General features: G+C 38.6%; 1 protein-coding gene across 1 annotated transcript in view; it reads left to right on the top strand.

Annotated features, from left to right (window-relative positions):
* GASK1A (golgi associated kinase 1A) overlaps nucleotides 1–21,261 on the top strand; it is a 130,232-nt gene that overhangs the window by 15,813 nt on the left and 93,158 nt on the right. Inside the window, exons 2-5 of the mRNA XM_053715747.1 lie at nucleotides 1,652–2,091; nucleotides 2,186–2,509; nucleotides 2,558–2,945; nucleotides 9,484–9,635. Of these exons, the coding sequence (XP_053571722.1) occupies nucleotides 1,652–2,091; nucleotides 2,186–2,509; nucleotides 2,558–2,945; nucleotides 9,484–9,635 (1,304 nt within the window). The remainder of the gene's footprint in view (nucleotides 1–1,651; nucleotides 2,092–2,185; nucleotides 2,510–2,557; nucleotides 2,946–9,483; nucleotides 9,636–21,261) is intronic.

Genomic DNA, 21,261 nt, shown 5'->3' with positions numbered 1-21,261 from the left:
AGTACTGGCAGAAAGTCTGCCAGTACTAAAATAAAAGGATTTTTTAATATGTATTGATTCTGCAGTGTTGGATCCCCCCTTAGACCCCAACCTCCCTGACCCCCCCCCCATACAGCTCTCAAACCTTCCCCCATCTACCTATTTGTGCCATCTTGGGTACTGGCAGCTGTCTGCCAGTACCCAGTTTGCCAAAAATAATGTGTGTGTTTTTTTATATTGAATATACAATTTTTCTGTAGTGTAGCAAATGTTGATGTGATGTGTTCAGCTAGCTCTCAAAAGTGCATTGCTGCCCTGGAGCTGAATTTTAAAGGGACATTATAAACTTGGGTTTTCTTTGCATAAATGTTTTGTAGATTATCTGTTTATATAGCCCATAAAGTTTTTTTTTTTAAATGGATAGTTTTGCTTATTTTTAAGTAACATTGCTCTGATTTTCAGACTCCTAACCAAGCCCCAAAATGTTAGGAAAATACCGACGTATACCTACTCCAGCTTGCTTCTGTTTGTGTAATGGGTCTTTTCATATGCAAAGGAAGGGGGAGGGGGGAGTGTCTGATATTTCTCACTTGCAGTGGGTGTTCCAGTAACCTTTTAAACAAAGCTAAATTGGAAGCTTCTAAAGAAGTTTTTAAACGGTTTTATACTGGACTTTTATATCAGTATCTGTGCATATTATTATTTATAGTAGTGTCTATTACATGCAGTTATATAAAAAATGGTGTATATTGTCCCTTTAAGGAAGTCAACTCCAAAATGTTATTGTTTAAAAAGATAGATAATCCCTTTATTATCCATTCCCTAGTTTTGCATAACCAAGATTGTTATATTAACACGTTTACCTTTGTGATTACCTTGTATCTAAGTCTCTGCAGACAGCCCCCCTGATCACATGACATTTTATTTATTATCTATTGACTTTAGCCAATTAGTGCTGTGTCCTGCACAACCCACAGGCGTAAGCACAATGTTATCTATATGGCTCACATGGATTACAGTCTCTTGTTGTGAAAAGCAAATAAAAAAAAGCATGATATAAGAGGCTGTCTATAATGGCTTAGAAACAGGCAGAAATTTAGAGGTTTAAATGTTACAAAGTATAATAATATAACCATGTTGGTTGTGCAAAGCTGGGGAATGGGTAGTAAATGCGTTGTCTATCTTTTTAATCAATAACAATTTTGTACCTTTTTCTGTGTGTTCAATCTGTTTGCAGGAGTTATTTAAGTGGCCCTGTATTTTGTAAAGACACAGAGCCTTTTAAACTAAAGGGAGAATAAAGTGCATCAGGAATTCAGTGCACAGGCAATACATTTTATATTATGGGCCAGATTTATCATTGAATCCTGCTGCAGGTTTGCATGAGCAAACTTGCAGTTGAGAATAAAGAAGCAGCGGTCATTAGAATACAGTTTCTTCACCAACTTCACCACCTGTTATGCGACGTATATCAATCCCCTGGACATTTACAACTGGGGAGATTGAGTGGGCAGCGTTGCACACTAGCTGCATTGTGCAATGATAAATGCAGGGAGGCGATGGTGGGTGGACAGGGGCAAAGATGTACACCGCTGTCTGCCGGACTTTAATAAATCTTGCCCTTAGTGGCATGTTAAAATATACCCTGTATACCTGAGTATTAATTATGCAGGCACTTGTGTGATTGTGCATATCCAGCAGGTAAAGAGGGGATGTGCTGGAGCCAGAGAGGTGCTTGGGTCTAGAGAGGTGCTGGGGTCTAGAGAGGTGCTTGGGTCTAGAGAGGTGCTGGGGTCTAGAGAGGTGCTGGGGTCTAGAGAGGTGCTGGGGTCTAGAGAGGTGCTGGGTTCTGGAGAGGTGCTGGGTTCTGGAGAGGTGCTGGGTTCTGGAAAGGTGCTGGGGTCTGGAGAGGCACTGGGGTCTAGAGAGGTGCTGGAGCCAGAGAGGCACTGGGGTCTAGAGAGGCACTGGGGTCTAGAGAGGCACTGGGGTCCAGAGAGGCTCTGGGCACCAGAGAGGCGCTGGAGCCAGAGAGGTGCTCAAGCCAGAGAGGTGCTGGGGTCTAGAAAGGTGCTGGAGCCAGAGAGGTGCTCAAGCCAGAGAGGTGCTGGGGTCTAGAGAGGCACTGGGGTCTAGAGAGGTGCTCAAGCCAGAGAGGTGTTGGGGTCTAGAGAGGTGCTCTAGCCAGAGAGGCACTGGGGTCTAGAGAGGTGCTGGGCACCAGAGAGGTGCTGGAGCCAGAGAGGTGCTGGGGTCTAGAGAGGCACTTGGGTCTAGAGAGGCACTGGGGTCTAGAGAGGTGCTGGAGCCAGAGAGGCACTGGGGTCTAGAGAGGCACTGGGGTCTAGAGAGGCACTGGGGTCTAGAGAGGCACTGGGGTCTAGAGAGGCACTGGGGTCTAGAGAGGCACTGGGGTCTAGAGAGGCACTGGGGTCTAGAGAGGCACTGGGGTCTAGAGAGGCTCTGGGCACCAGAGAGGTGCTGGAGCCAGAGAGGTGCTCAAGCCAGAGAGGTGCTGGGGTCTAGAAAGGTGCTGGAGCCAGAGAGGTGCTCAAGCCAGAGAGGTGCTGGGGTCTAGAAAGGTGCTGGAGCCAGAGAGGTGCTCAAGCCAGAGAGGTGCTGGGGTCTAGAAAGGTGCTGGAGCCAGAGAGGTGCTCAAGCCAGAGAGGCGCTGGGGTCTGGAGAGGCGCTGGGGTCTGGAGAGGCGCTGGGGTCTAGAGAGGTGCTGGAGCCAGAGAGGCACTGGGGTCTAGAGAGGCTCTGGGCACCAGAGAGGTGCTGGAGCCAGAGAGGTGCTCAAGCCAGAGAGGTGCTGGGGTCTAGAAAGGTGCTGGAGCCAGAGAGGTGCTCAAGCCAGAGAGGTGCTCAAGCCAGAGAGGTGCTGGGGTCTAGAGAGGTGCTCAAGCCAGAGAGGTGCTGGGGTCTAGAGAGGCACTGGGGTCTAGAGAGGTGCTCAAGCCAGAGAGGTGCTGGGGTCTAGAGAGGTGTTGGGGTCTAGAGAGGTGCTCTAGCCAGAGAGGCACTGGGGTCTAGAGAGGTGCTGGAGCCAGAGAGGTGCTCAAGCCAGAGAGGTGCTGGGGTCTAGAGAGGCACTTGGGTCTAGAGAGGTGCTCAAGCCAGAGAGGTGCTGGGGTCTAGAGAGGTGCTCGAGCCAGAGAGGCACTGGGGTCTAGAGAGGTGCTGGGGTCTAGAGAGGTGCTCAAGCCAGAGAGGTGCTGGGGTCTAGAGAGGTGCTCAAGCCAGAGAGGTGCTGGGGTCTAGAGAGGTGCTCAAGCCAGAGAGGTGCTGGGGTCTAGAGAGGTGCTCAAGCCAGAGAGGTGCTGGGGTCTAGAGAGGTGCTCAAGCCAGAGAGGTGCTGGGGTCTAGAGAGGTGCTCAAGCCAGAGAGGCACTGGGGTCTAGAGAGGCGCTGGGGTCTAGAGAGGCGCTGGGGTCTAGAGAGGCGCTGGGGTCTAGAGGGGCGCTGGGGTCTAGAGAGGTGTTGGGGTCTAGAGAGGCACTGGGGTCTAGAGAGGTGCTGGGGTCTAGAGAGGTGCTCAAGCCAGAGAGGTGCTGGGGTCTAGTGAGGTGCTCAAGCCAGAGAGGCACTGGGGTCTAGAGAGTTGTTGGGGTCTAGAGAGGTGCTGGAACCAGAGAGGTGCTCAAGCCAGAGAGGTGCTGGGGTCTAGAGAGAGGTGCTGGGGTCTAGAGAGGTGCTCAAGCTAGAGAGGTGTTAGGGTCTAGAGAGGTGCTGGGGTCTAGAGAGGTGCTGGGGTCTAGAGAGGTGCTGGGATCTAGATAAGTGCTGGGGTCTAGAGAGGTGCTCAAGCTAGAGAGGTGTTAGGGTCTAGAGAGGTGTTAGGGTCTAGAGAGGTGCTGGGGTCTAGAGAGGTGCTGGGGTCTAGAGAGGTGCTGGGGTCTAGAGAGGTGCTCAAGCCAGATAGGTGCTGGGGTCTAGAGAGGTGCTGGGGTCTAGAGAGGTGCTGGAATTCAGAGAGGTGCTGGGGTCTAGAGAGGTGCTGGGGTCTAGAGAGGTGCTGGGGTCTAGAGAGGTGCTGGGGTCTAGAGAGGTTCTGAAGCCAGAGAGGTGCTGGGATCTAGAGATTTGCTGGGGTGGGGGGGTTGAGCATTATATTGTAATGTTTGTATCTATTGTTCACTCAGATCACACCAGAACACTACAAAGCTAGATAAAAACTATTAAGCAATATTTTGCCGTTTAAAATATTTTTGAGGGACCTCACAGTACTGACCAGATTCACTAATCTCACCAGAGCTGAGAGATTTAGAATTGTGGGAAATAGAGCATTGCTAGAGGTTTGTGCGCAGCAGGTGACTCCATTGTAATGTAATGCAGTTAAAGGGACATTTTATCTTCTAGTGTTTAGTGGTGCATTTTGGTTTTCAATAGAAGCATTTTTTAATAACCCTGTACTAGGACAAAGTATTACATTTGCTGGGCATACTATGTCTATGTATATGTGCCCAGTACACCCTATTAAAGCATCACCCCTGCTCAGAAAGCTGAGGGTAGCTTGTTTCTCATTGGTGCACAATTTGTGTAATCTCCAATGTGATTTCAGCTGTATGTGCCTGCGTACAGCAAGAGCTATCTCTGAAACACTGATATCTTTTAATACTAGCGTTTTTACTTATACAGATATAATGCAAACATGCTTCTATTCAACACTGAAATGCACTCATGCACATTTTACTTTGACTTTTTACCTCATTAAAGTGAATGTAAATTTTGATGCTAAAGTGCCCGGTTTTTAAAACTTTGATTAAAAACAGGGGCACTTTAATTCATAAAAATTTACATTTCACTCCTGTTGTGACAAAAAACTTACCTTTTAAACTTCACAGCAGCTCCAGCTTTCTCCGGTCTCACAAGCCATTTCTGATGTCAGAAATGATTGATAGGTCATTCTCCAATCACAGCTTCCCCCCCGGGGGATTCAGTGTCTGATTCACTGCTGTGATTGGAGGAAGCCGATGCCTCATTTTAGACCCAGGAAGAGGCTTTGAAACAGGTGGAGGAAGCTGGAGCTGCTGTGAAGATTAAAAGGTAAGTTTTTTTTCACAACAGGAGTGAAATGAAAATTTTTATGAATTAAAGTGCCCCTGTTTTTAATCAAAGTTTTAAAAACCGGGCACTTTAGCATCAAAATTTACATTCACTTTAATAATGAGTAGCACTATTACTGCCTGCCTTACTCCAGGAGGCATTTGGCTTTAGCGCAGTCTTGCTGCTAGTGGCAAGTCCCGTGGTTAGTTAACCCCTTACATATAAAATGACAGCTGACATACGTAGTACATTCGCTGTCATTAAGGGGTTAAAAGCTTTACCCTAATCATAATCTAAAACTGTAGCCCTAAGCTAAATCAGTAACCTAATGTCAACCAGTGAGGTTTGGAATATCATGAAAATAAAAAGGGTGGAGATATTCTGATGTCAACATTTTAAATGTGCCATAATGCTGCTCACTGCTTCTGCTACAGTGTTATGTTAGGATACATAACGCCTTTTACGCTCTGAGATTCAATTACTTCATTAGAGGATTGCCACATGTACGGACAAATTTAAATAGACAGAGCCAGAACCAAAGGAAAGATGGGGAAGCAGGAGGCAAAAGGGCAGTTGTGCAAATAGCACTGATGTTTTTATCAGCAGCAGTTTCTGCTCTAGGTCTCTAGGGAAAAAGTAGCGGAGTAGCTATCTTATTTCATAAGTCAGTCGTATATGAACATATCTATGTTAAATCTGGGGGTATTTAAAGGACCTCTAAATGCAGTAGAACAGCATAATTAACAAGTGCAGAATAAAAAGACAATGCAATAAAACCTACTCTGAATTTCAAATAAGCAATAGACAAATTTATTTTTTCTCCCATTTTCCGGCCCCCTTGTATCATGTGATAGACATCAGCCAATCAGACTTGTATACGTATACTATGTGAGCTTGCATACATGCTCAGTAGGATCTTGTTCCCCAGAAAGTGTGAATATAAAAAGAATGTGGAACATTTGATAATGGAAGTAATTTGGAAAGTGTCTTAAAACTGCATGTTCTATCTAAATCATAAAAGTTTATTTTGACTTGAGTGTCCCTTTAATTTGTATCTGTAAAATCAATGTGTAAGCTTTTGCCTTGGTAAATCTTTATGCCCTAAATATGTTCTTAAACATACTACTTTCAATGGTAAAAAAAAAATGAAGCTTGGTACTATAGTGCGAGGAGGAGATTTTAATTTGATTTGGGATTCTGGCCTAGATAAAAATTTGTAGAACCGTAAAGATGTTGACTCTTGCAATGTAAATTCAGCTAAAATGTTTACAGACATTATGTTGCACTGGGGCCCATATGATGTTTGGAGAGCCTGCCACCCATCTGGTAGAAAATACACCTTTTATTCCAGATTATTGTTTTACAGTCTCCTAGACACTTAATAATGTTAAAGAGTCTAAATTTGACATTTGTGCATAATCGGATCATGACTCCTTTTCTCTCGCCATCACTTAAATTCCCAACCAACTGATCCCCCTTCTTGGAATCTCCCCCAGTTCTTATGAGCAGATCTAGAATTTGTCTCCTCTTTGGATGCCTCTATAGCAGAATTAATTCTGATTAATGATCTAGTCTTCAAACAAACTGTGAGAGGACTATGCATTCAGATAAAGGAAAACATTTTTAAAAAACCCAGGGAGAACCTTTAGGGAAACTGGTATGTATGTTGAGACAAAAAGAAACCAATAATAAGCTTACCCATTTGATGAATTGGTAGGGGAAATTTTCACCACTTAAAAACATGGAATTTGAGAGAGTTCAGGATGATATCTTTAAATTTAGATAATTATTATATTATCAAGGTAACAAAGCCTCTAAAAGTCTAGCAAACAAACTTAAATGGCGCACAGCGAGAACTAGGATCCTAAGAATTAAGGTAGATGGGTGTATGTTTTACACACCCAGAGATATTGGGAAGTATTTGCTATATTCTAGAATAGACTATAATTTAGGATCTCAAAAGATAGAGAAAGAATACCCAGGCGCCAGACAAACGGAGGCTAAGGTAAATTTAGGAAAAGTTATATTTAATACCCAATGGTTATAATAAGATTAAAACAATAATAACAGCAGTGGATCCACGCATAAATTAACACAGATTGGCATAAAAAATACACAGACTGGCATAAAAATTGACAATTTAAAATTAAAATTAAAATTTAAGACAGATAAATTCTGCAACAATGGATACCAATAAGAACAAAGTGTGACAATCCTGGTAGCGTGTCTGAGTGCGTGTAACTGTGTAAAAGACGGTGAAAAAATAACCAGAACAATAACTTAAAAACAGTCCAAAAATTAGTCCAAACTTCGAAAAATGACCAAATTGTCCACAAATGATGTGTGATAGTAAGTGCTGTCGATCCTGTTAAGAAGTGTAGTGAAGAAAAAACAAAGTAAAAAAACAAATAAAGTGAAATCCAAAAAATGTGAAATCCAAAAAATGTGTATTAAATGATGTAAATGTGTCCAATGCAGATAATGGCTGCCCCTTGTGATGGCGATACCGACAGGGTGCTGGGCCAAATTATAAATGCTGTGAGGGGAAACCTGTGAAAAAAAAGATACAACAAATGTGTAGAACAATCGAAAATATATCCTCCAACTGAAATAAGGCTTATCAGTGCAGGTCTACGCGTTTCAGCCCTCTCTAGGCCTTTATCAAGACTGGTTTGCAGTATAGACTGATGGCCTTATATAGAGATTGATCACTCTTAACCGGAAGTACCCCAAGAAAACCGTTTCCGGTTTGGCGTGTGTTTTATGTTACAAAAAACAACTTGTATGTCTTCATAGATACATTTACTTGTGAACATATAAAACATAATAATAAAATTGGTAAAGAACAATTCTAAAAGACATTTCAGCTGGTATAATACATATATATTTTCGGCCTCCGTGCGTCAGTGACGTCACTTCCGGTGGGAAATTGCGGCATAAGATTCAGATTGGTATATTATCCGAAATATCTATATAATCAGTATGTTTTATATTTATATTATTTGGTAGATATAATCCGTTAATGAATTTAAAGTTATGCCGCTTCAATTGAATATCAGATGTAAGCCGTTTTTCAAAGGCCCCTATTGGTCGTGATGTCACGCCTGGATGACTTGCTATTCGCTGGATTGGGGTATACAGGGGTGTGTTTGTTGTGCGCTTTCTGATTGGGTGTAATAATCATAGAACACTTGTCACTATTTTATGTGTTAATTTATGCGTGGATTCACTGCTGTTATTATTGTTATTATTGTTTTAATCTTATTATAACCATTGGGTATTAAATATAACTTTTCCTAAATTTACCTTAGCCTCCATTTGTCTGGCGCCTGGATATTCTTTCTCTATCTTTTGACTTAACGATAGTGATAGCTAGGTATCACTGCCCTGGGCATACAAGGTTTAGCTGGCGCTGTGGTATACTTCTGATAACATTATAATTTAGGATCTCAATTAGATACCCCTGAACCCAGTATTAATGTAGTTCAATAATTTCTTGAATCCTTGCATTTACCTACTATCATATATGAGTGATATGCTTTCCGCATTTTTCATGGAAGAGGAGCAAGCAATGGCCATTAAGCAGTTGAAAAGCTCCAGGACCTGATGGATTCATGGGTACATTTTACAAAAAAAATCCAATTATTATTAAGTCCTTTGTTACTTAGTGCTTTTGAAGAAGCAAAGGAATTAGGTGTTTTCCATTGGGAGTTCCTAGAAGCATCAATTTTTACCCACACCCTAACCTGGAAAAGACCACACTAGCAGTAACTATAGACCAATCTCCTTAATCAATATAGATACATAACTGTATTCCAAAACTTTGGCTAATAGACTAACTTTAATTGTGCCTTCATTGTTCCATGTTGATCAGATAGGTTTCACTGCGGGAAGAGAAGGACCGGACAAAAGTTATTAAACCTTTTTTTCGGAGGCTAAGAGAAGAATGATCCCGCTGCTGGCGTGGAAATAGCCATTGGTTAAATGGGCTTACCTTTGGCAATTTTTGAATGTTTTGGGTTCCCCCTTCTGTTAAAGGGACAGTCTACCATAGAATTGTTATTGTTTTAAAAGATAGATAATCCCTTTATTACCCATTCCCCAGTTTTGCATAACCAACATAGTTATATTAAAGGGACAGTCAACCCAAAAAAATTTCAAATAGGTAATTCCTATAAACTTGCTAACGATTATTATTTTGAACTATAGCCCAATTTAGTAGCCTAAAGCGTTTCTAAGTATTAGTACTTACTTTTGTCTCGTGTGGCTGTTTAAAATGCCCATCTGCCCCTCCCATATTTTGTCACCGCTATCTTCATTGTGCAGCTCTTACAGCTCATTTTCGCCCGTACACACTCCCGTGTCACTCCTGTGTTTTGTGTATGCGCAGTGCGTCGATAATGCTGTAAGGGGGAGGTTTCAAATAGGAATTTTAAATCCCTTCTCATTTTCCTACAGCGTTATCGGCGCACTATGCATGCGCAAAACACGGGAGTGACACGGGAGTGTGTACGGGCGAAAATGAGCTGTTAGAGCTGCACAATGAAGATAGTGGTGATGAAATATGGGAGGGGGCAGACAGACATTTTAAACAGCCACACAAGACAAAAGTAAGTACTAATACTTAGAAACACTTTAGGCTACTAAGTTGGGCTATAGTTCAAAATAATAATTGTTAGCAAGTTTATAGGAATTACCTATTTGAAATTTTGGGTTGACTGTCCCGTAAATATACTTTTTACCTCTGTGATTACCTTGTATCTAGGAACCTTCTTCCAGCCCCCTGATCACATGACTGTGACTGTTTATTATCTATTGTCTTAAATTTAGCATTGTTATGTGCTAAATCTTAAATAACCCCCTGTGCCTGAACACAGTGTTATCTATATGGCCCACGTGTACTTTCTGTCTTTGTGTTGAAAATAGATTTAAAAAGCATGTGATAAGAGGCAGCCCTCAAAGGCTTAGAAATTAGCATACGGGCCTACCTATGTTTAGTTTTAACTAAGAATACCAAGAGAAAAAAGAAAATTTGAAGATAAAAGTAAATTGGAAAGTTGATTAAAATTAAAAGTCCTATCTGAATAATGAAAGTTTAAAGGGACACTCAATCAAAATTAAACTTTAATTATTCAGATAGAGCATGCTATTTTAAACAACTTTCCAATTTACTTCCATTAACAGAATTTGCACAGTCTTTTTTTATATTTAAACTTTTTGAGTCACCAGCTCCTACTGAGCATGTGCAAGAATAAGTGTGTATGCATTTGTGAATGGCTGATGGCTGTCACATGGTACGTGTATGCGTTTGTGATTGGCTGATGGCTGTCACATGGTACAGGGGGAGTGGAAATAGACATAACTTTTAAAATTGTCAGAAAAAAAATCTACTAATTTGAAGTTCAGACTAAGTGCTATTGCATTGTCTTGTTATCTTGCATTTGTTGATTATGCAAATTACTGTGTTGACTGGCCCTTTAATTTATACTATACTGTCCCTTTAAGGCTATTCAGGCTTTTTGCTCTTGCCCATATGCTAGAGTTAGAGGCATGAGATTCTATTCATCCGAAATCCCAATATCAAATGGAGAAGTTTGTGAGAAGATAAGCCTATTTGCAGATGATATCACACTCCTTTCAATTCCTAAGGTATTTTCCTTGATCAAGGAACTTTTGGTATGATGAGTTACTATCAACTTGATGATAAAAGCAAATTGGAAAGTTGTTTAAAAATGCATGCCCCATCCATGGGCGTCCGCAGAAACTTTTCTTGGGGGGGCAAACCAAAATCAAAATTAATATTATCTAAAACACTGATTTAAAACTCCCCTCCATTGCCTGGTCCTATAGCACCTCTTTAAGCCACAAACTCACATTAGAATTAGATCAGACATATGGCCCTTTAGCCCTCTGCTAGCCTCAAGCCAAATATCAGGCTCCTGTCCTACAGCCCAATCTCCACACCCACATCAGATTGACCCCACATAGCCCTGCAGCTGTTTGTAAACTCTTACACCTTCAGAATTCAGATCAGACTCAAAATACTGGTACACACACACATACATATACTTACAAAGATACTTACACACACATATACTTACACCCCACATATACTTACACATACAATTACACACACATATGCTTACACAAACATAATTTCACACACACTTACACATATGATTACACACACGATTACACAAACATAATTATACACACATATACTTACACACACACACATACTGTACTTACACATACATAATTAAACACACAAATACTTTCACATATAATTACACACATATACTTACAGACATATATAATAATCCACACATAATTATACACACATATACTTACACACACATTTTGTACTTACAAATACATAATTACACACACACACATACAAATACTTTCACATATAACTACACACACACACATACAATTACACACATACACATATATATACACAGTGTGTGTGTGTGTATATATATATATATATAGATAGATAGATAGATAGATAGAGCCCAGCACCATAAATTTCAATACTAGCTTCCAGCCTGTGTGCCCGTCACTGGGGAGTATCAGCCACACTCCAAAAGATACAGTCCATACATGCAAAGTGTAACAGCACCACAGCACAGTCTTGCTTCTTAGACGTGAATTTTTTTTTTATTGAGGTACAACAACCATAAAAAGGCGACGTTTTGGACCTACATGGTCCTTATTCATGCATAGTTAAAAAACAACTGAACATTCATTTAAAAAGGGTATCAGAGCCAATCAGGGTTTGGTGCTGTAAACTAATTGATTTAACTCATACCTGTTCAGGTATTGCAGTTTGCTTTACTTAAGAGCCCCCTGGTGGCCCCAAAACACATAACACATTAAATAGGGACTATGATTTGTATCTGTTTTTATAAGATATTTTTCTGTTTTAATGTGTAATGTGTTTTGGGGCCACCAGGGGGCTCTTAAGTAAAGCAAACTGCAATACCTGAACAGGTATGAGTTAAATCAATTAGTTTACAGCACCAAACCCTGATTGGCTCTGATACCCTTTTTAAATGTTTGTTCAGTTGTTTTTTAACTATGCATGAATAAGGACCATGTAGGTCCGAAACGTCGCCTTTTTATGGTTGTTGTACCTCAATAAAATAATTTTTCACCTCTAAGAAGCAAGACTGTGCTGTGGTGCTGTTACACTTTGCATGTATGGACTATATATATATATATATATATATATATATATATATATATGTAGCCCTCAGTTTATGCCGGGGTTAGGTTCCAGAAGGAATGGTTGTAAATCGAAACCGTTGTAAATTGAAACCCAGTTTATAATGTAAGTCAGTGGGAAGTGAGGGAGATAGGTTCCAGGCCCCTCTCAAAATTGTCATAAGTAACATCTAATATGTTATTTTTAAAGATTTGAAATGAAGACTTTAAATGCTAAACAGCATTATAAACCTAATAAAATAATCACACAACACAGAATATATAATTAAACTAAGTTAAATGAACAAAAACATTTGCTAAACAGCATTATAAACCTAATAAAATAATCACACAACACAGACTTCACTTGCATTTTTCTGCAAACAGTTATTTCTATGCATTCCAATCTGGACTGATTTATTTACAGGAAGATTTTGTTCCTTTGAAATCTGCTTGATAGCTCAGGTCTGGTTAAACTTATTAATTTCAGCTTGCTTGGCTTTGCTGCAACACAAGCAGACAGCTCCACCTACTGGCTATTTTAATAAATACACTGCTTCTCAATGCTTTTCAATAGCAGACACCTGACTGGAAAAAAAGGTTGTTATTCTGAAACGGTGTAAATTGAACCGTTGTAAAACGAGGGCCACCTGTATATATATATAATTATCCACACATAATTATCCACACATATACTTACACACACACATACTGTACAAATACATATATAATTACACACACACACACGCATACTTTCACATATAATTGCACACATTTACACACACACACACCTATTACTTACACACACATAAGCTTAGGCATATAATTACACACACATATGTTTACACATATGATTACACACACGATTACACAAACATAATTACAAACATATAGACATATACTTACATATAATTACACACACACACACACATATACTGTTCTTACACATACATAATTACACACGCAAATACTTTCACATATAATTACACACACACACATACTTACACACACATATAATAACACACAAACACACACAGTACATATAAAATTATCCACAGATATACTTACACACACATACTGCACTAACACATAAATAATTACACACACAAATACTTTCACATATAATTATAAACACATACATTTTCGCATATAATTACACAAACATATACTTATGCATATACTTACACACACACAGAGGTAAACATATATAATTGTTTTGGTTATGCAAAACTGGGGAATGGGTAATAAAGGGATTATCTATCTTTTTAAACAATAACGATTCTGGTGTAGACTGTCCCTTTAACCATTTTTTGTCATTTTAAATAGCTTTTTTGCCTGTTGAAACTGCCACTTATACTGAAAATTTTAAAGCTCTAGTATTGGCTATAGAAAACAAGAAGCAGACATCATCCTTCCGATTGGGTGTGAATAAAGAGAGAGCTCAGCTTATATGAAATAGTGTTTCTGTAGCAAATTTGAATATATTGAATCTCTTTCCTACTACACGTTAATAACAATGTACATTATGCCCATCTCTTGTTCATACCACATCTATATGGACAAGATTGCAACTGTGATTTTTTTTGGTATACAGGGAAATAAGTGAAAAGAAAAAATCATAAAGGCAAAAAAGGAGAAAATAAAGCTGTATTCAAAAGAGTTTTCTGTTCCATGCAGCTTTCTTTTTGGGTTTAAGAGTAATGCTAGGGAAATTTAGTTAATTTATGTTAAAGTGTTGGTAAACTCTCCCCTTTATAAAACCAGATCCGAAATGTTGGTGATATTTTAGATGGAGTTTAATTTATCAGTTGTAATGAAGTTGAGCTATAACTTAATTTTTAATATAGATATGAAATTCAAATACCCCGCACTCCGCTGCCCACTTCAAAAGTCAATTTTTCTGTAGACTAATGGTTTGAATTATTCTCCAATCAGCACTCTATCTACAACAAAAGTGCCATATGGGGAGAACGCTGATTGGACAACAATTCAAACCCTTGGCTCACAAGCTCACAGAAAAATTGGATTTGAAGTGGGTGGCGGAGCATGGGGTATTTGAATTTCATATACTGTATATATTAAAAAGTAAGTTATAGTGCATCTTCAATACAAGTGATACATTTAAACTCCATCTAAATTATAACTAATATTCCAGGATCTGTTTTTAAAAAGGGGATTCATTTCCTATTCCAATTAACATTGCTGTTGTTTTTAGGTTCAATCTAATAACATACAAAACAGGACCCTTATCGCAAGTGCTAACACAAGCAAGTAATGATATTGACTAAACAACCTTTTTAAGCAGCTTCACAATGTAATTTTACCCCCAAAAACAAATATAGGAGTTGAAAAATCTTGTTTGATGAAAGTGAAGGTGAGTGTTCCGCTGAGCTCTAGGAAAAAGCAGGACTTGCCAATTAAAATGTTAGTGCATCCAATAAAGCAAGTGGAGGAAGCTGAGGTTGACTTGCAAACCAGATTATTTGCTCTTGGTATATTAGAAAATAAAAAATGCTCACCTTAAATTTCAGCTTAGTATTGCATTTGTCTGCTTTAGTTAGTTTTAATATTTTAATTAGTTGCTAAACAGCTTCAAAAATAACATTAATTTAAAGCAGTTTATAAATATAAATGAATTAATTGGATCAACACCATTTTTATTTTGTAAATGTAGGGATGTTGGATGCATATTTGCCACAGATCAAATTTTTGGAAGGCCAGGGAGCAAATTGTACAAATATACTGAGAAATATATTTTTATATCCTATATATATCTACATTTTGCTTTTGTCCAATCATCATTGCCCAGGAGGTAATGCTGTGCAATAAGGTATTTATGTTATGGTACAGACTCAGACAACTCAGACCATATTCTCAGTGCCCTACATCTCTGTGTTATGCTTCAAGAGAAAAAGCACAAAAAGCCGAAGTTAGAATATTGCGTGCACGTTCACGTATTGCCCCATAGAGGAAAATGGAGAAAAAAAAGTGCCAAAAGAACCTAATACCCCACTCTCGCGCAAACCTGATCGCATATTCTCAAGGCGCTAACCAGACATGAAAATATGAATAGTTCACATTCCAATGTTCCTCACATAGAACAAAATGTTCGATTTGTTCTTAAATAAATATTTCTAGATATCTGATCATTTTTAGTAAAATACATATCTATACTATTAAATATTAATATTGAATAAAAATGTTTTTTTCATGTTTTCAAGTATTTGACTGCAACAGGCTCCTATGCATGCATGAGTATATATATATATATATATATATATATATATATATATATATATATATATATATATATATATATATACATATACATACAGGGAGTGCAGAATTATTAGGCAAATGAGTATTTTGACCACATCATCCTCTTTATGCATGTTGTCTTACTCCAAGCTGTATAGGCTCAAAAGCCTACTACCAATTAAGCATATTAGGTGATGTGCATCTCTGTAATGAGAAGGGGTGTGGTCTAATGACATCAACGCCCTATATCAGGTGTGCATAATTATTAGGCAACTTCCTTTCCTTTGGCAAAATGGGTCAAAAGAAGGACTTGACAGGCTCAGAAAAGTCAAAAATAGTGAGATATCTTGCAGAGGGATGCAGCACTCTTAAAATTGCAAAGCTTCTGAAGCGTGATCATCGAACAATCAAGCGTTTCATTCAAAATAGTCAACAGGGTCGCAAGAAGCGTGTGGGAAAAACCAAGGCGCAAAATAACTGCCCATGAACTGAGAAAAGTCAAGCGTGCAGCTGCCAAGATGCCACTTGCCACCAGTTTGGCCATATTTCAGAGCTGCAACATCACTGGAGTGCCCAAAAGCACAAGGTGTGCAATACTCAGAGACATGGCCAAGGTAAGAAAGGCTGAAAGACGACCACCACTGAACAAGACACACAAGCTGAAACGTCAAGACTGGGCCAAGAAATATCTCAAGACTGATTTTTCTAAGGTTTTATGGACTGATGAAATGAGAGTGAGTCTTGATGGGCCAGATGGATGGGCCCGTGGCTGGATTGGTAAAGGGCAGAGAGCTCCAGTCCGACTCAGACGCCAGCAAGATGGAGGTGGAGTACTGGTTTGGGCTGGTATCATCAAAGATGAGCTTGTGGGGCCTTTTCGGGTTGAGGATGGAGTCAAGCTCAACTCCCAGTCCTACTGCCAGTTTCTGGAAGACACCTTCTTCAAGCAGTGGTACAGGAAGAAGTCTGCATCCTTCAAGAAAAACATGATTTTCATGCAGGACAATGCTCCATCACACGCGTGCAAGTACTCCACAGCGTGGCTGGCAAGAAAGGGTATAAAAGAAGAAAATCTAATGACATGGCCTCCTTGTTCACCTGATCTGAACCCCATTGAGAACCTGTGGTCCATCATCAAATGTGAGATTTACAAGGAGGGAAAACAGTACATCTCTCTGAACAGTGTCTGGGAGGCTGTGGTTGCTGCTGCACGCAATGTTGATGGTGAACAGATCAAAACACTGACAGAATCCATGGATGGCAGGCTTTTGAGTGTCCTTGCAAAGAAAGGTGGCTATATTGGTCACTGATTTGTTTTTGTTTTGTTTTTGAATGTCAGAAATGTATATTTGTGAATGTTGAGATGTTATATTGGTTTCACTGGTAAAAATAAATAATTGAAATGGGTATATATTTGTTTTTTGTTAAGTTGCCTAATAATTATGCACAGTAACAGTCACCTGCACACACACCCTAAAATAGCTATAACTAAAAACAAACTAAAAACTACTTCCAAAACTATTCAGCTTTGATATTAATGAGTTTTTTGGGTTCATTGAGAACATGGTTGTTGTTCAATAATAAAATTAATCCTCAAAAATACAACTTGCCTAATAATTCTGCACTCCCTGTATGTATGTGTATATATATATATATATATATATATATATATATATATATATATATATATATATATATATGTGTGTACTGTACATATGTATTTATGTGTTTATACGTGTATGTATGTAAATATAAAGAAAAAATTGCATATGTGCGCTTACAGCTACGGGGAATACTACGTTTAAGATTAACCCCTTAACGACCAACGACGTATGGGGTACGTCCTGCAAAAAAATGCAGTTAATGACCAAGGACGTACCCCATACGTCGTTGGTCTTTGAAAGCAGTGGAAGCGATCCTGATAGCTTCCAGCTGCTTTCATGTTATTGCAGTGATGCCTCAATATTGAGGCATCCTGCAATAACTGTTTTAGCCATCCGATGCAAAGAGAGCCACTCTGTGGCCCTCTCTGCATCGGCTATCGATGGCCGTTATCGTTGGTGGGTGGGAGCTCATCCAGGGAGGCGGGTGGGCAGTCATTGGTGGAGGAGGGGGGAGGGATCTAGTGCGGACGTGCACGTGAGGTCTATGAAAACGGCATCAATATGTTGTAGATCTGGAGGGTGGGAGAGAGGACTGGGGAGGGTGGGATTTTAAAACTGGGAGAGGGTGGGGGTTGGATGTTGAGGGGGGGGCAGCTACACTACAGAAATAAATAAAATATTTAATAAAATAAAAAAATTAAAATACATTATTATTTTTCAAACTGGGTACTGCCAGTACCCGATATGGTGCCCAATAAAGGCAGAGGGGGGGGGGGGGTTAAAGAGCTGTTTGGGGGGGGATCAGGGAGGTTGGGGGCTAAGGGGCGTCCTACACAGCAGAAGAATTTTTTTTTTTTAAAAAAAAAACAACCTAAACCCCCCCAAAAAACTTTTATTTAGTACTGGCAGACTTTCTGCCAGTACTTAAGATGGCGGGGACAATTGTGGGGTGGGGGAGGGAAGGGAGCTGTTTGGGAGGGATCAGGGGGTGGGATGTGTCAGGTGGGAGGCTGATCTCTACACTAAAGCTAAAATGAACCCTGCAAGCTCCCTACAAGCTACCTAATTAACTCCTTCACTGCTAGACATAATATACGTGTGATGCGCAGCGGCATTTAGCGACCTTCTAACTACCAAAAAGCAACGCCAAAGCCATATATGTCTGCTATTTCTGAACAAAGGGGATCCCAGAGAAGCATTTACAACAATTTGTGCCATAATTGCACAAGCTGTTTGTAAATAATTTCAGTGAGAAACCTAAAATTGTGAAATATTTAAAGTTTTTTTTTTATTTGATCACATTTGGCGGTGAAATGGTGGCATGAAATATACCAAAATGGGCCTAGATCAATACTTGGGGTTGTTTACTACACTACACTAAAGCTAAAATTAACCCTACAAGCTCCCTACATGCTCCCTAATTAACCCCTTCACTGCTGCGCATAATACACGTGTGGTGCGCAGTGGCATTTAGCGGCCTTCTAATTACCAAAAAGCAACGTAAAAGCCATATATGTCTGCTATTTCTGAACAAAGGGGATCCCAGAGAAGCATTTAAAACCATTTGTGCAATAATTGCACAAGCTGTTTGTAAATAATTTCAGTGAGAAACCTAAAGTTTGTGAAAAAATTTGTGAAAAAGTGAACATTTTTTTTTATTTGATCGCATTTGGCGGTGAAATGGTGGCATGAAATATACCAAAATGGGCCTAGATCAATACTTTGGGATGTCTTCTAAAAATATATATATACATGTTAAAGGATATTCAGGGATTCCTGACAGGTATCAGTGTCCCAATGTAACTAGCGCTAATTTTGAAAAAAAGTGTTTTGGAAATAGCAAAGTGCTACTTTTATTTAGTGCCCTATAACTAGCAAAAAAAGCAAAGAACATGTAAACATTGGGTATTTCTAAACTCAGGACAAAATTTAGAAACTATTTAGCATGGGTGTTTTTTTGGTGGTTGTAGATGTGCAACAGATTTTGGGGGTCAAAGTTTGAAAAAAATGTTTTTTTTTTCATTTTTTCCTCATATTTTATAATTTTTTTTATAGTAAATTATAAGATGTGATAAAAATAATGTTATCTTTAGAAAGTCCATTTAATGGCGAGAAAAACGGTATATAATATGTGTGGGTACAGTAAATGAGTAAGAGGAAAATTACAGCTAAACACAAACACCGCAGAAATGTAAAAATAGCCTTGGTCCCAAACGGTCAACAAATGGAAAAGTGCTGTGGTCATTAAGGGGTTAAAAAACACTTATGTGTCTATTGAAAATATAAAAACGCTAAATCTGGTTAGTTATATTCACCTATATGTAGGTGGTGATATACTATATTTAATTGGACACAATACACAGAGATTAGATGATTTCAAATAGTATGATAAATTTATTCTATTAAGAAGCGATATTTTAAAACTAGATATGTGATAAAACACAAAAATACATTAATACAATATGTAGGATTAAAATGTATGACCGGTCATACACATATACGTTGAACACAGAGATCTAATAAAATCTATACTGTCTATCTGACATCTATTTATAGATTTTATTAGATCTCTGTGTTCAACGTATATGTGGATGACCGGTCATACATTTTAGTCCTACATATTGTATTAATGTATTTTTGTGTTTTATCACATAACTAGTTTTAAAATATCGCTTCATAATAGAATAAATTTATCATACTATTTGAAATGTATTGTGTCCAATTAAATATAGTATATCACCACCTACATAGAGGTGAATATAACTAACCAGATTTAGAGTTTTTATATTTTCAATAGACACATAAGTGTTTTTTATTCTTAAACGTAGTATTCCCCGCAGCTGTAAGCGCACATATGCAATTTTTTCTTTAGTTTAAAACCAATTCCCAAATTATCTGCTTTATGGGAGCAGTTTAGTGTATGTGCAGGGGATAGATTTGCGCACCTTATACCTTTTCTTTCAACACAATGTATGTAAATATATACACATATAAATACATATGTACACACAGGGCTCCTATGCATGCATGAGAGTATATATATGTATGTATATATATATATATATATATATATATATATATATATATACATACATACATACATACATACATACATACATACATACATACATACATACATACATACATTTAGACATGTGTATGCATATTTGTGTTAAAGCCCTTTGCAGCCCTTTTTTTTTTTTTTTTAAAAAAACACCTTATACCATCTATCTTTGAGCCCTTATAACTTTTATTTTTTCGGCATCCTCCAATCACGGCTTCCCCCCGGAAGCCGGTTTCGTCATTGCCGGGTAAGTTAACCAGGAAGAAGCAGGCAGGGGCATCGTTTCAGAACGGCGATCCGGCGTTTCAGAAGAAAAAGGTAAGTAATCCAGTGCAATGTCAATTTTCATGAATGAAAGTGCCCCTGTTTTTAATTTTTTTTTGTAAAAACTGGGCACTTTAACATGAAAATTGACACTCACTTTAAATAAGATTGCACTCCAGCGAACGCGTTTACTTTCAACTCTTAATATGCGTGCTGTTTCTGTTGCGCACCCTATGGCTACCATTTATTCAATAGTTTATGTCTCCTTAAAAATATAAATAGTACATAATGGATTTGCTAACATTTTTCAGGGTTTGTATTAACTCCCAATTTCAATTACTTTGTATATGTAAATATAAATGACTATTTATTTGAAAATAATGGTTTAACATGTAGGTAAATGTAATAAATAAAAATAACTCCATAAGAGATGCATTCATCTTAATACTGTATCCCCATGATTTTTTTAAGAGATATTTTTTTTGCTGGAAAATATAATTTGTCTCACTAAATGCAAGGCTGGAATAATGTTTGCTTTTCTTACAGAACTGTAAAATATTATGATCTAGATGGAATGTCATAGTTAAATATTTTCTTTTGTGCAGTGCTTGTTAGAGCACGTATTACACTTTAAAAAGATGAGGTTAACTTTATTTTTTGCTTACGGCTGCAAAAGTCAAAAGCAATGAACTTGGAATTCTCAATGAGTCCTAGCAGCTTGAGTTTCTGAGTTATACTGGGTAATAGGCCCAGTAAGTATAAACTTATCTAGTTTGTAGGATAGCCTTATGCTTGTCCTAGGCATTCTTAAAGTCCCCCACAGTATTTGTCATTACC

Source organism: Bombina bombina, chromosome 5 (assembly GCF_027579735.1).
Source record: "Bombina bombina isolate aBomBom1 chromosome 5, aBomBom1.pri, whole genome shotgun sequence".
Taxonomy (NCBI): Eukaryota; Metazoa; Chordata; class Amphibia; order Anura; family Bombinatoridae; genus Bombina; species Bombina bombina.
This window is presented reverse-complemented; position numbering and strand designations above follow the sequence as displayed.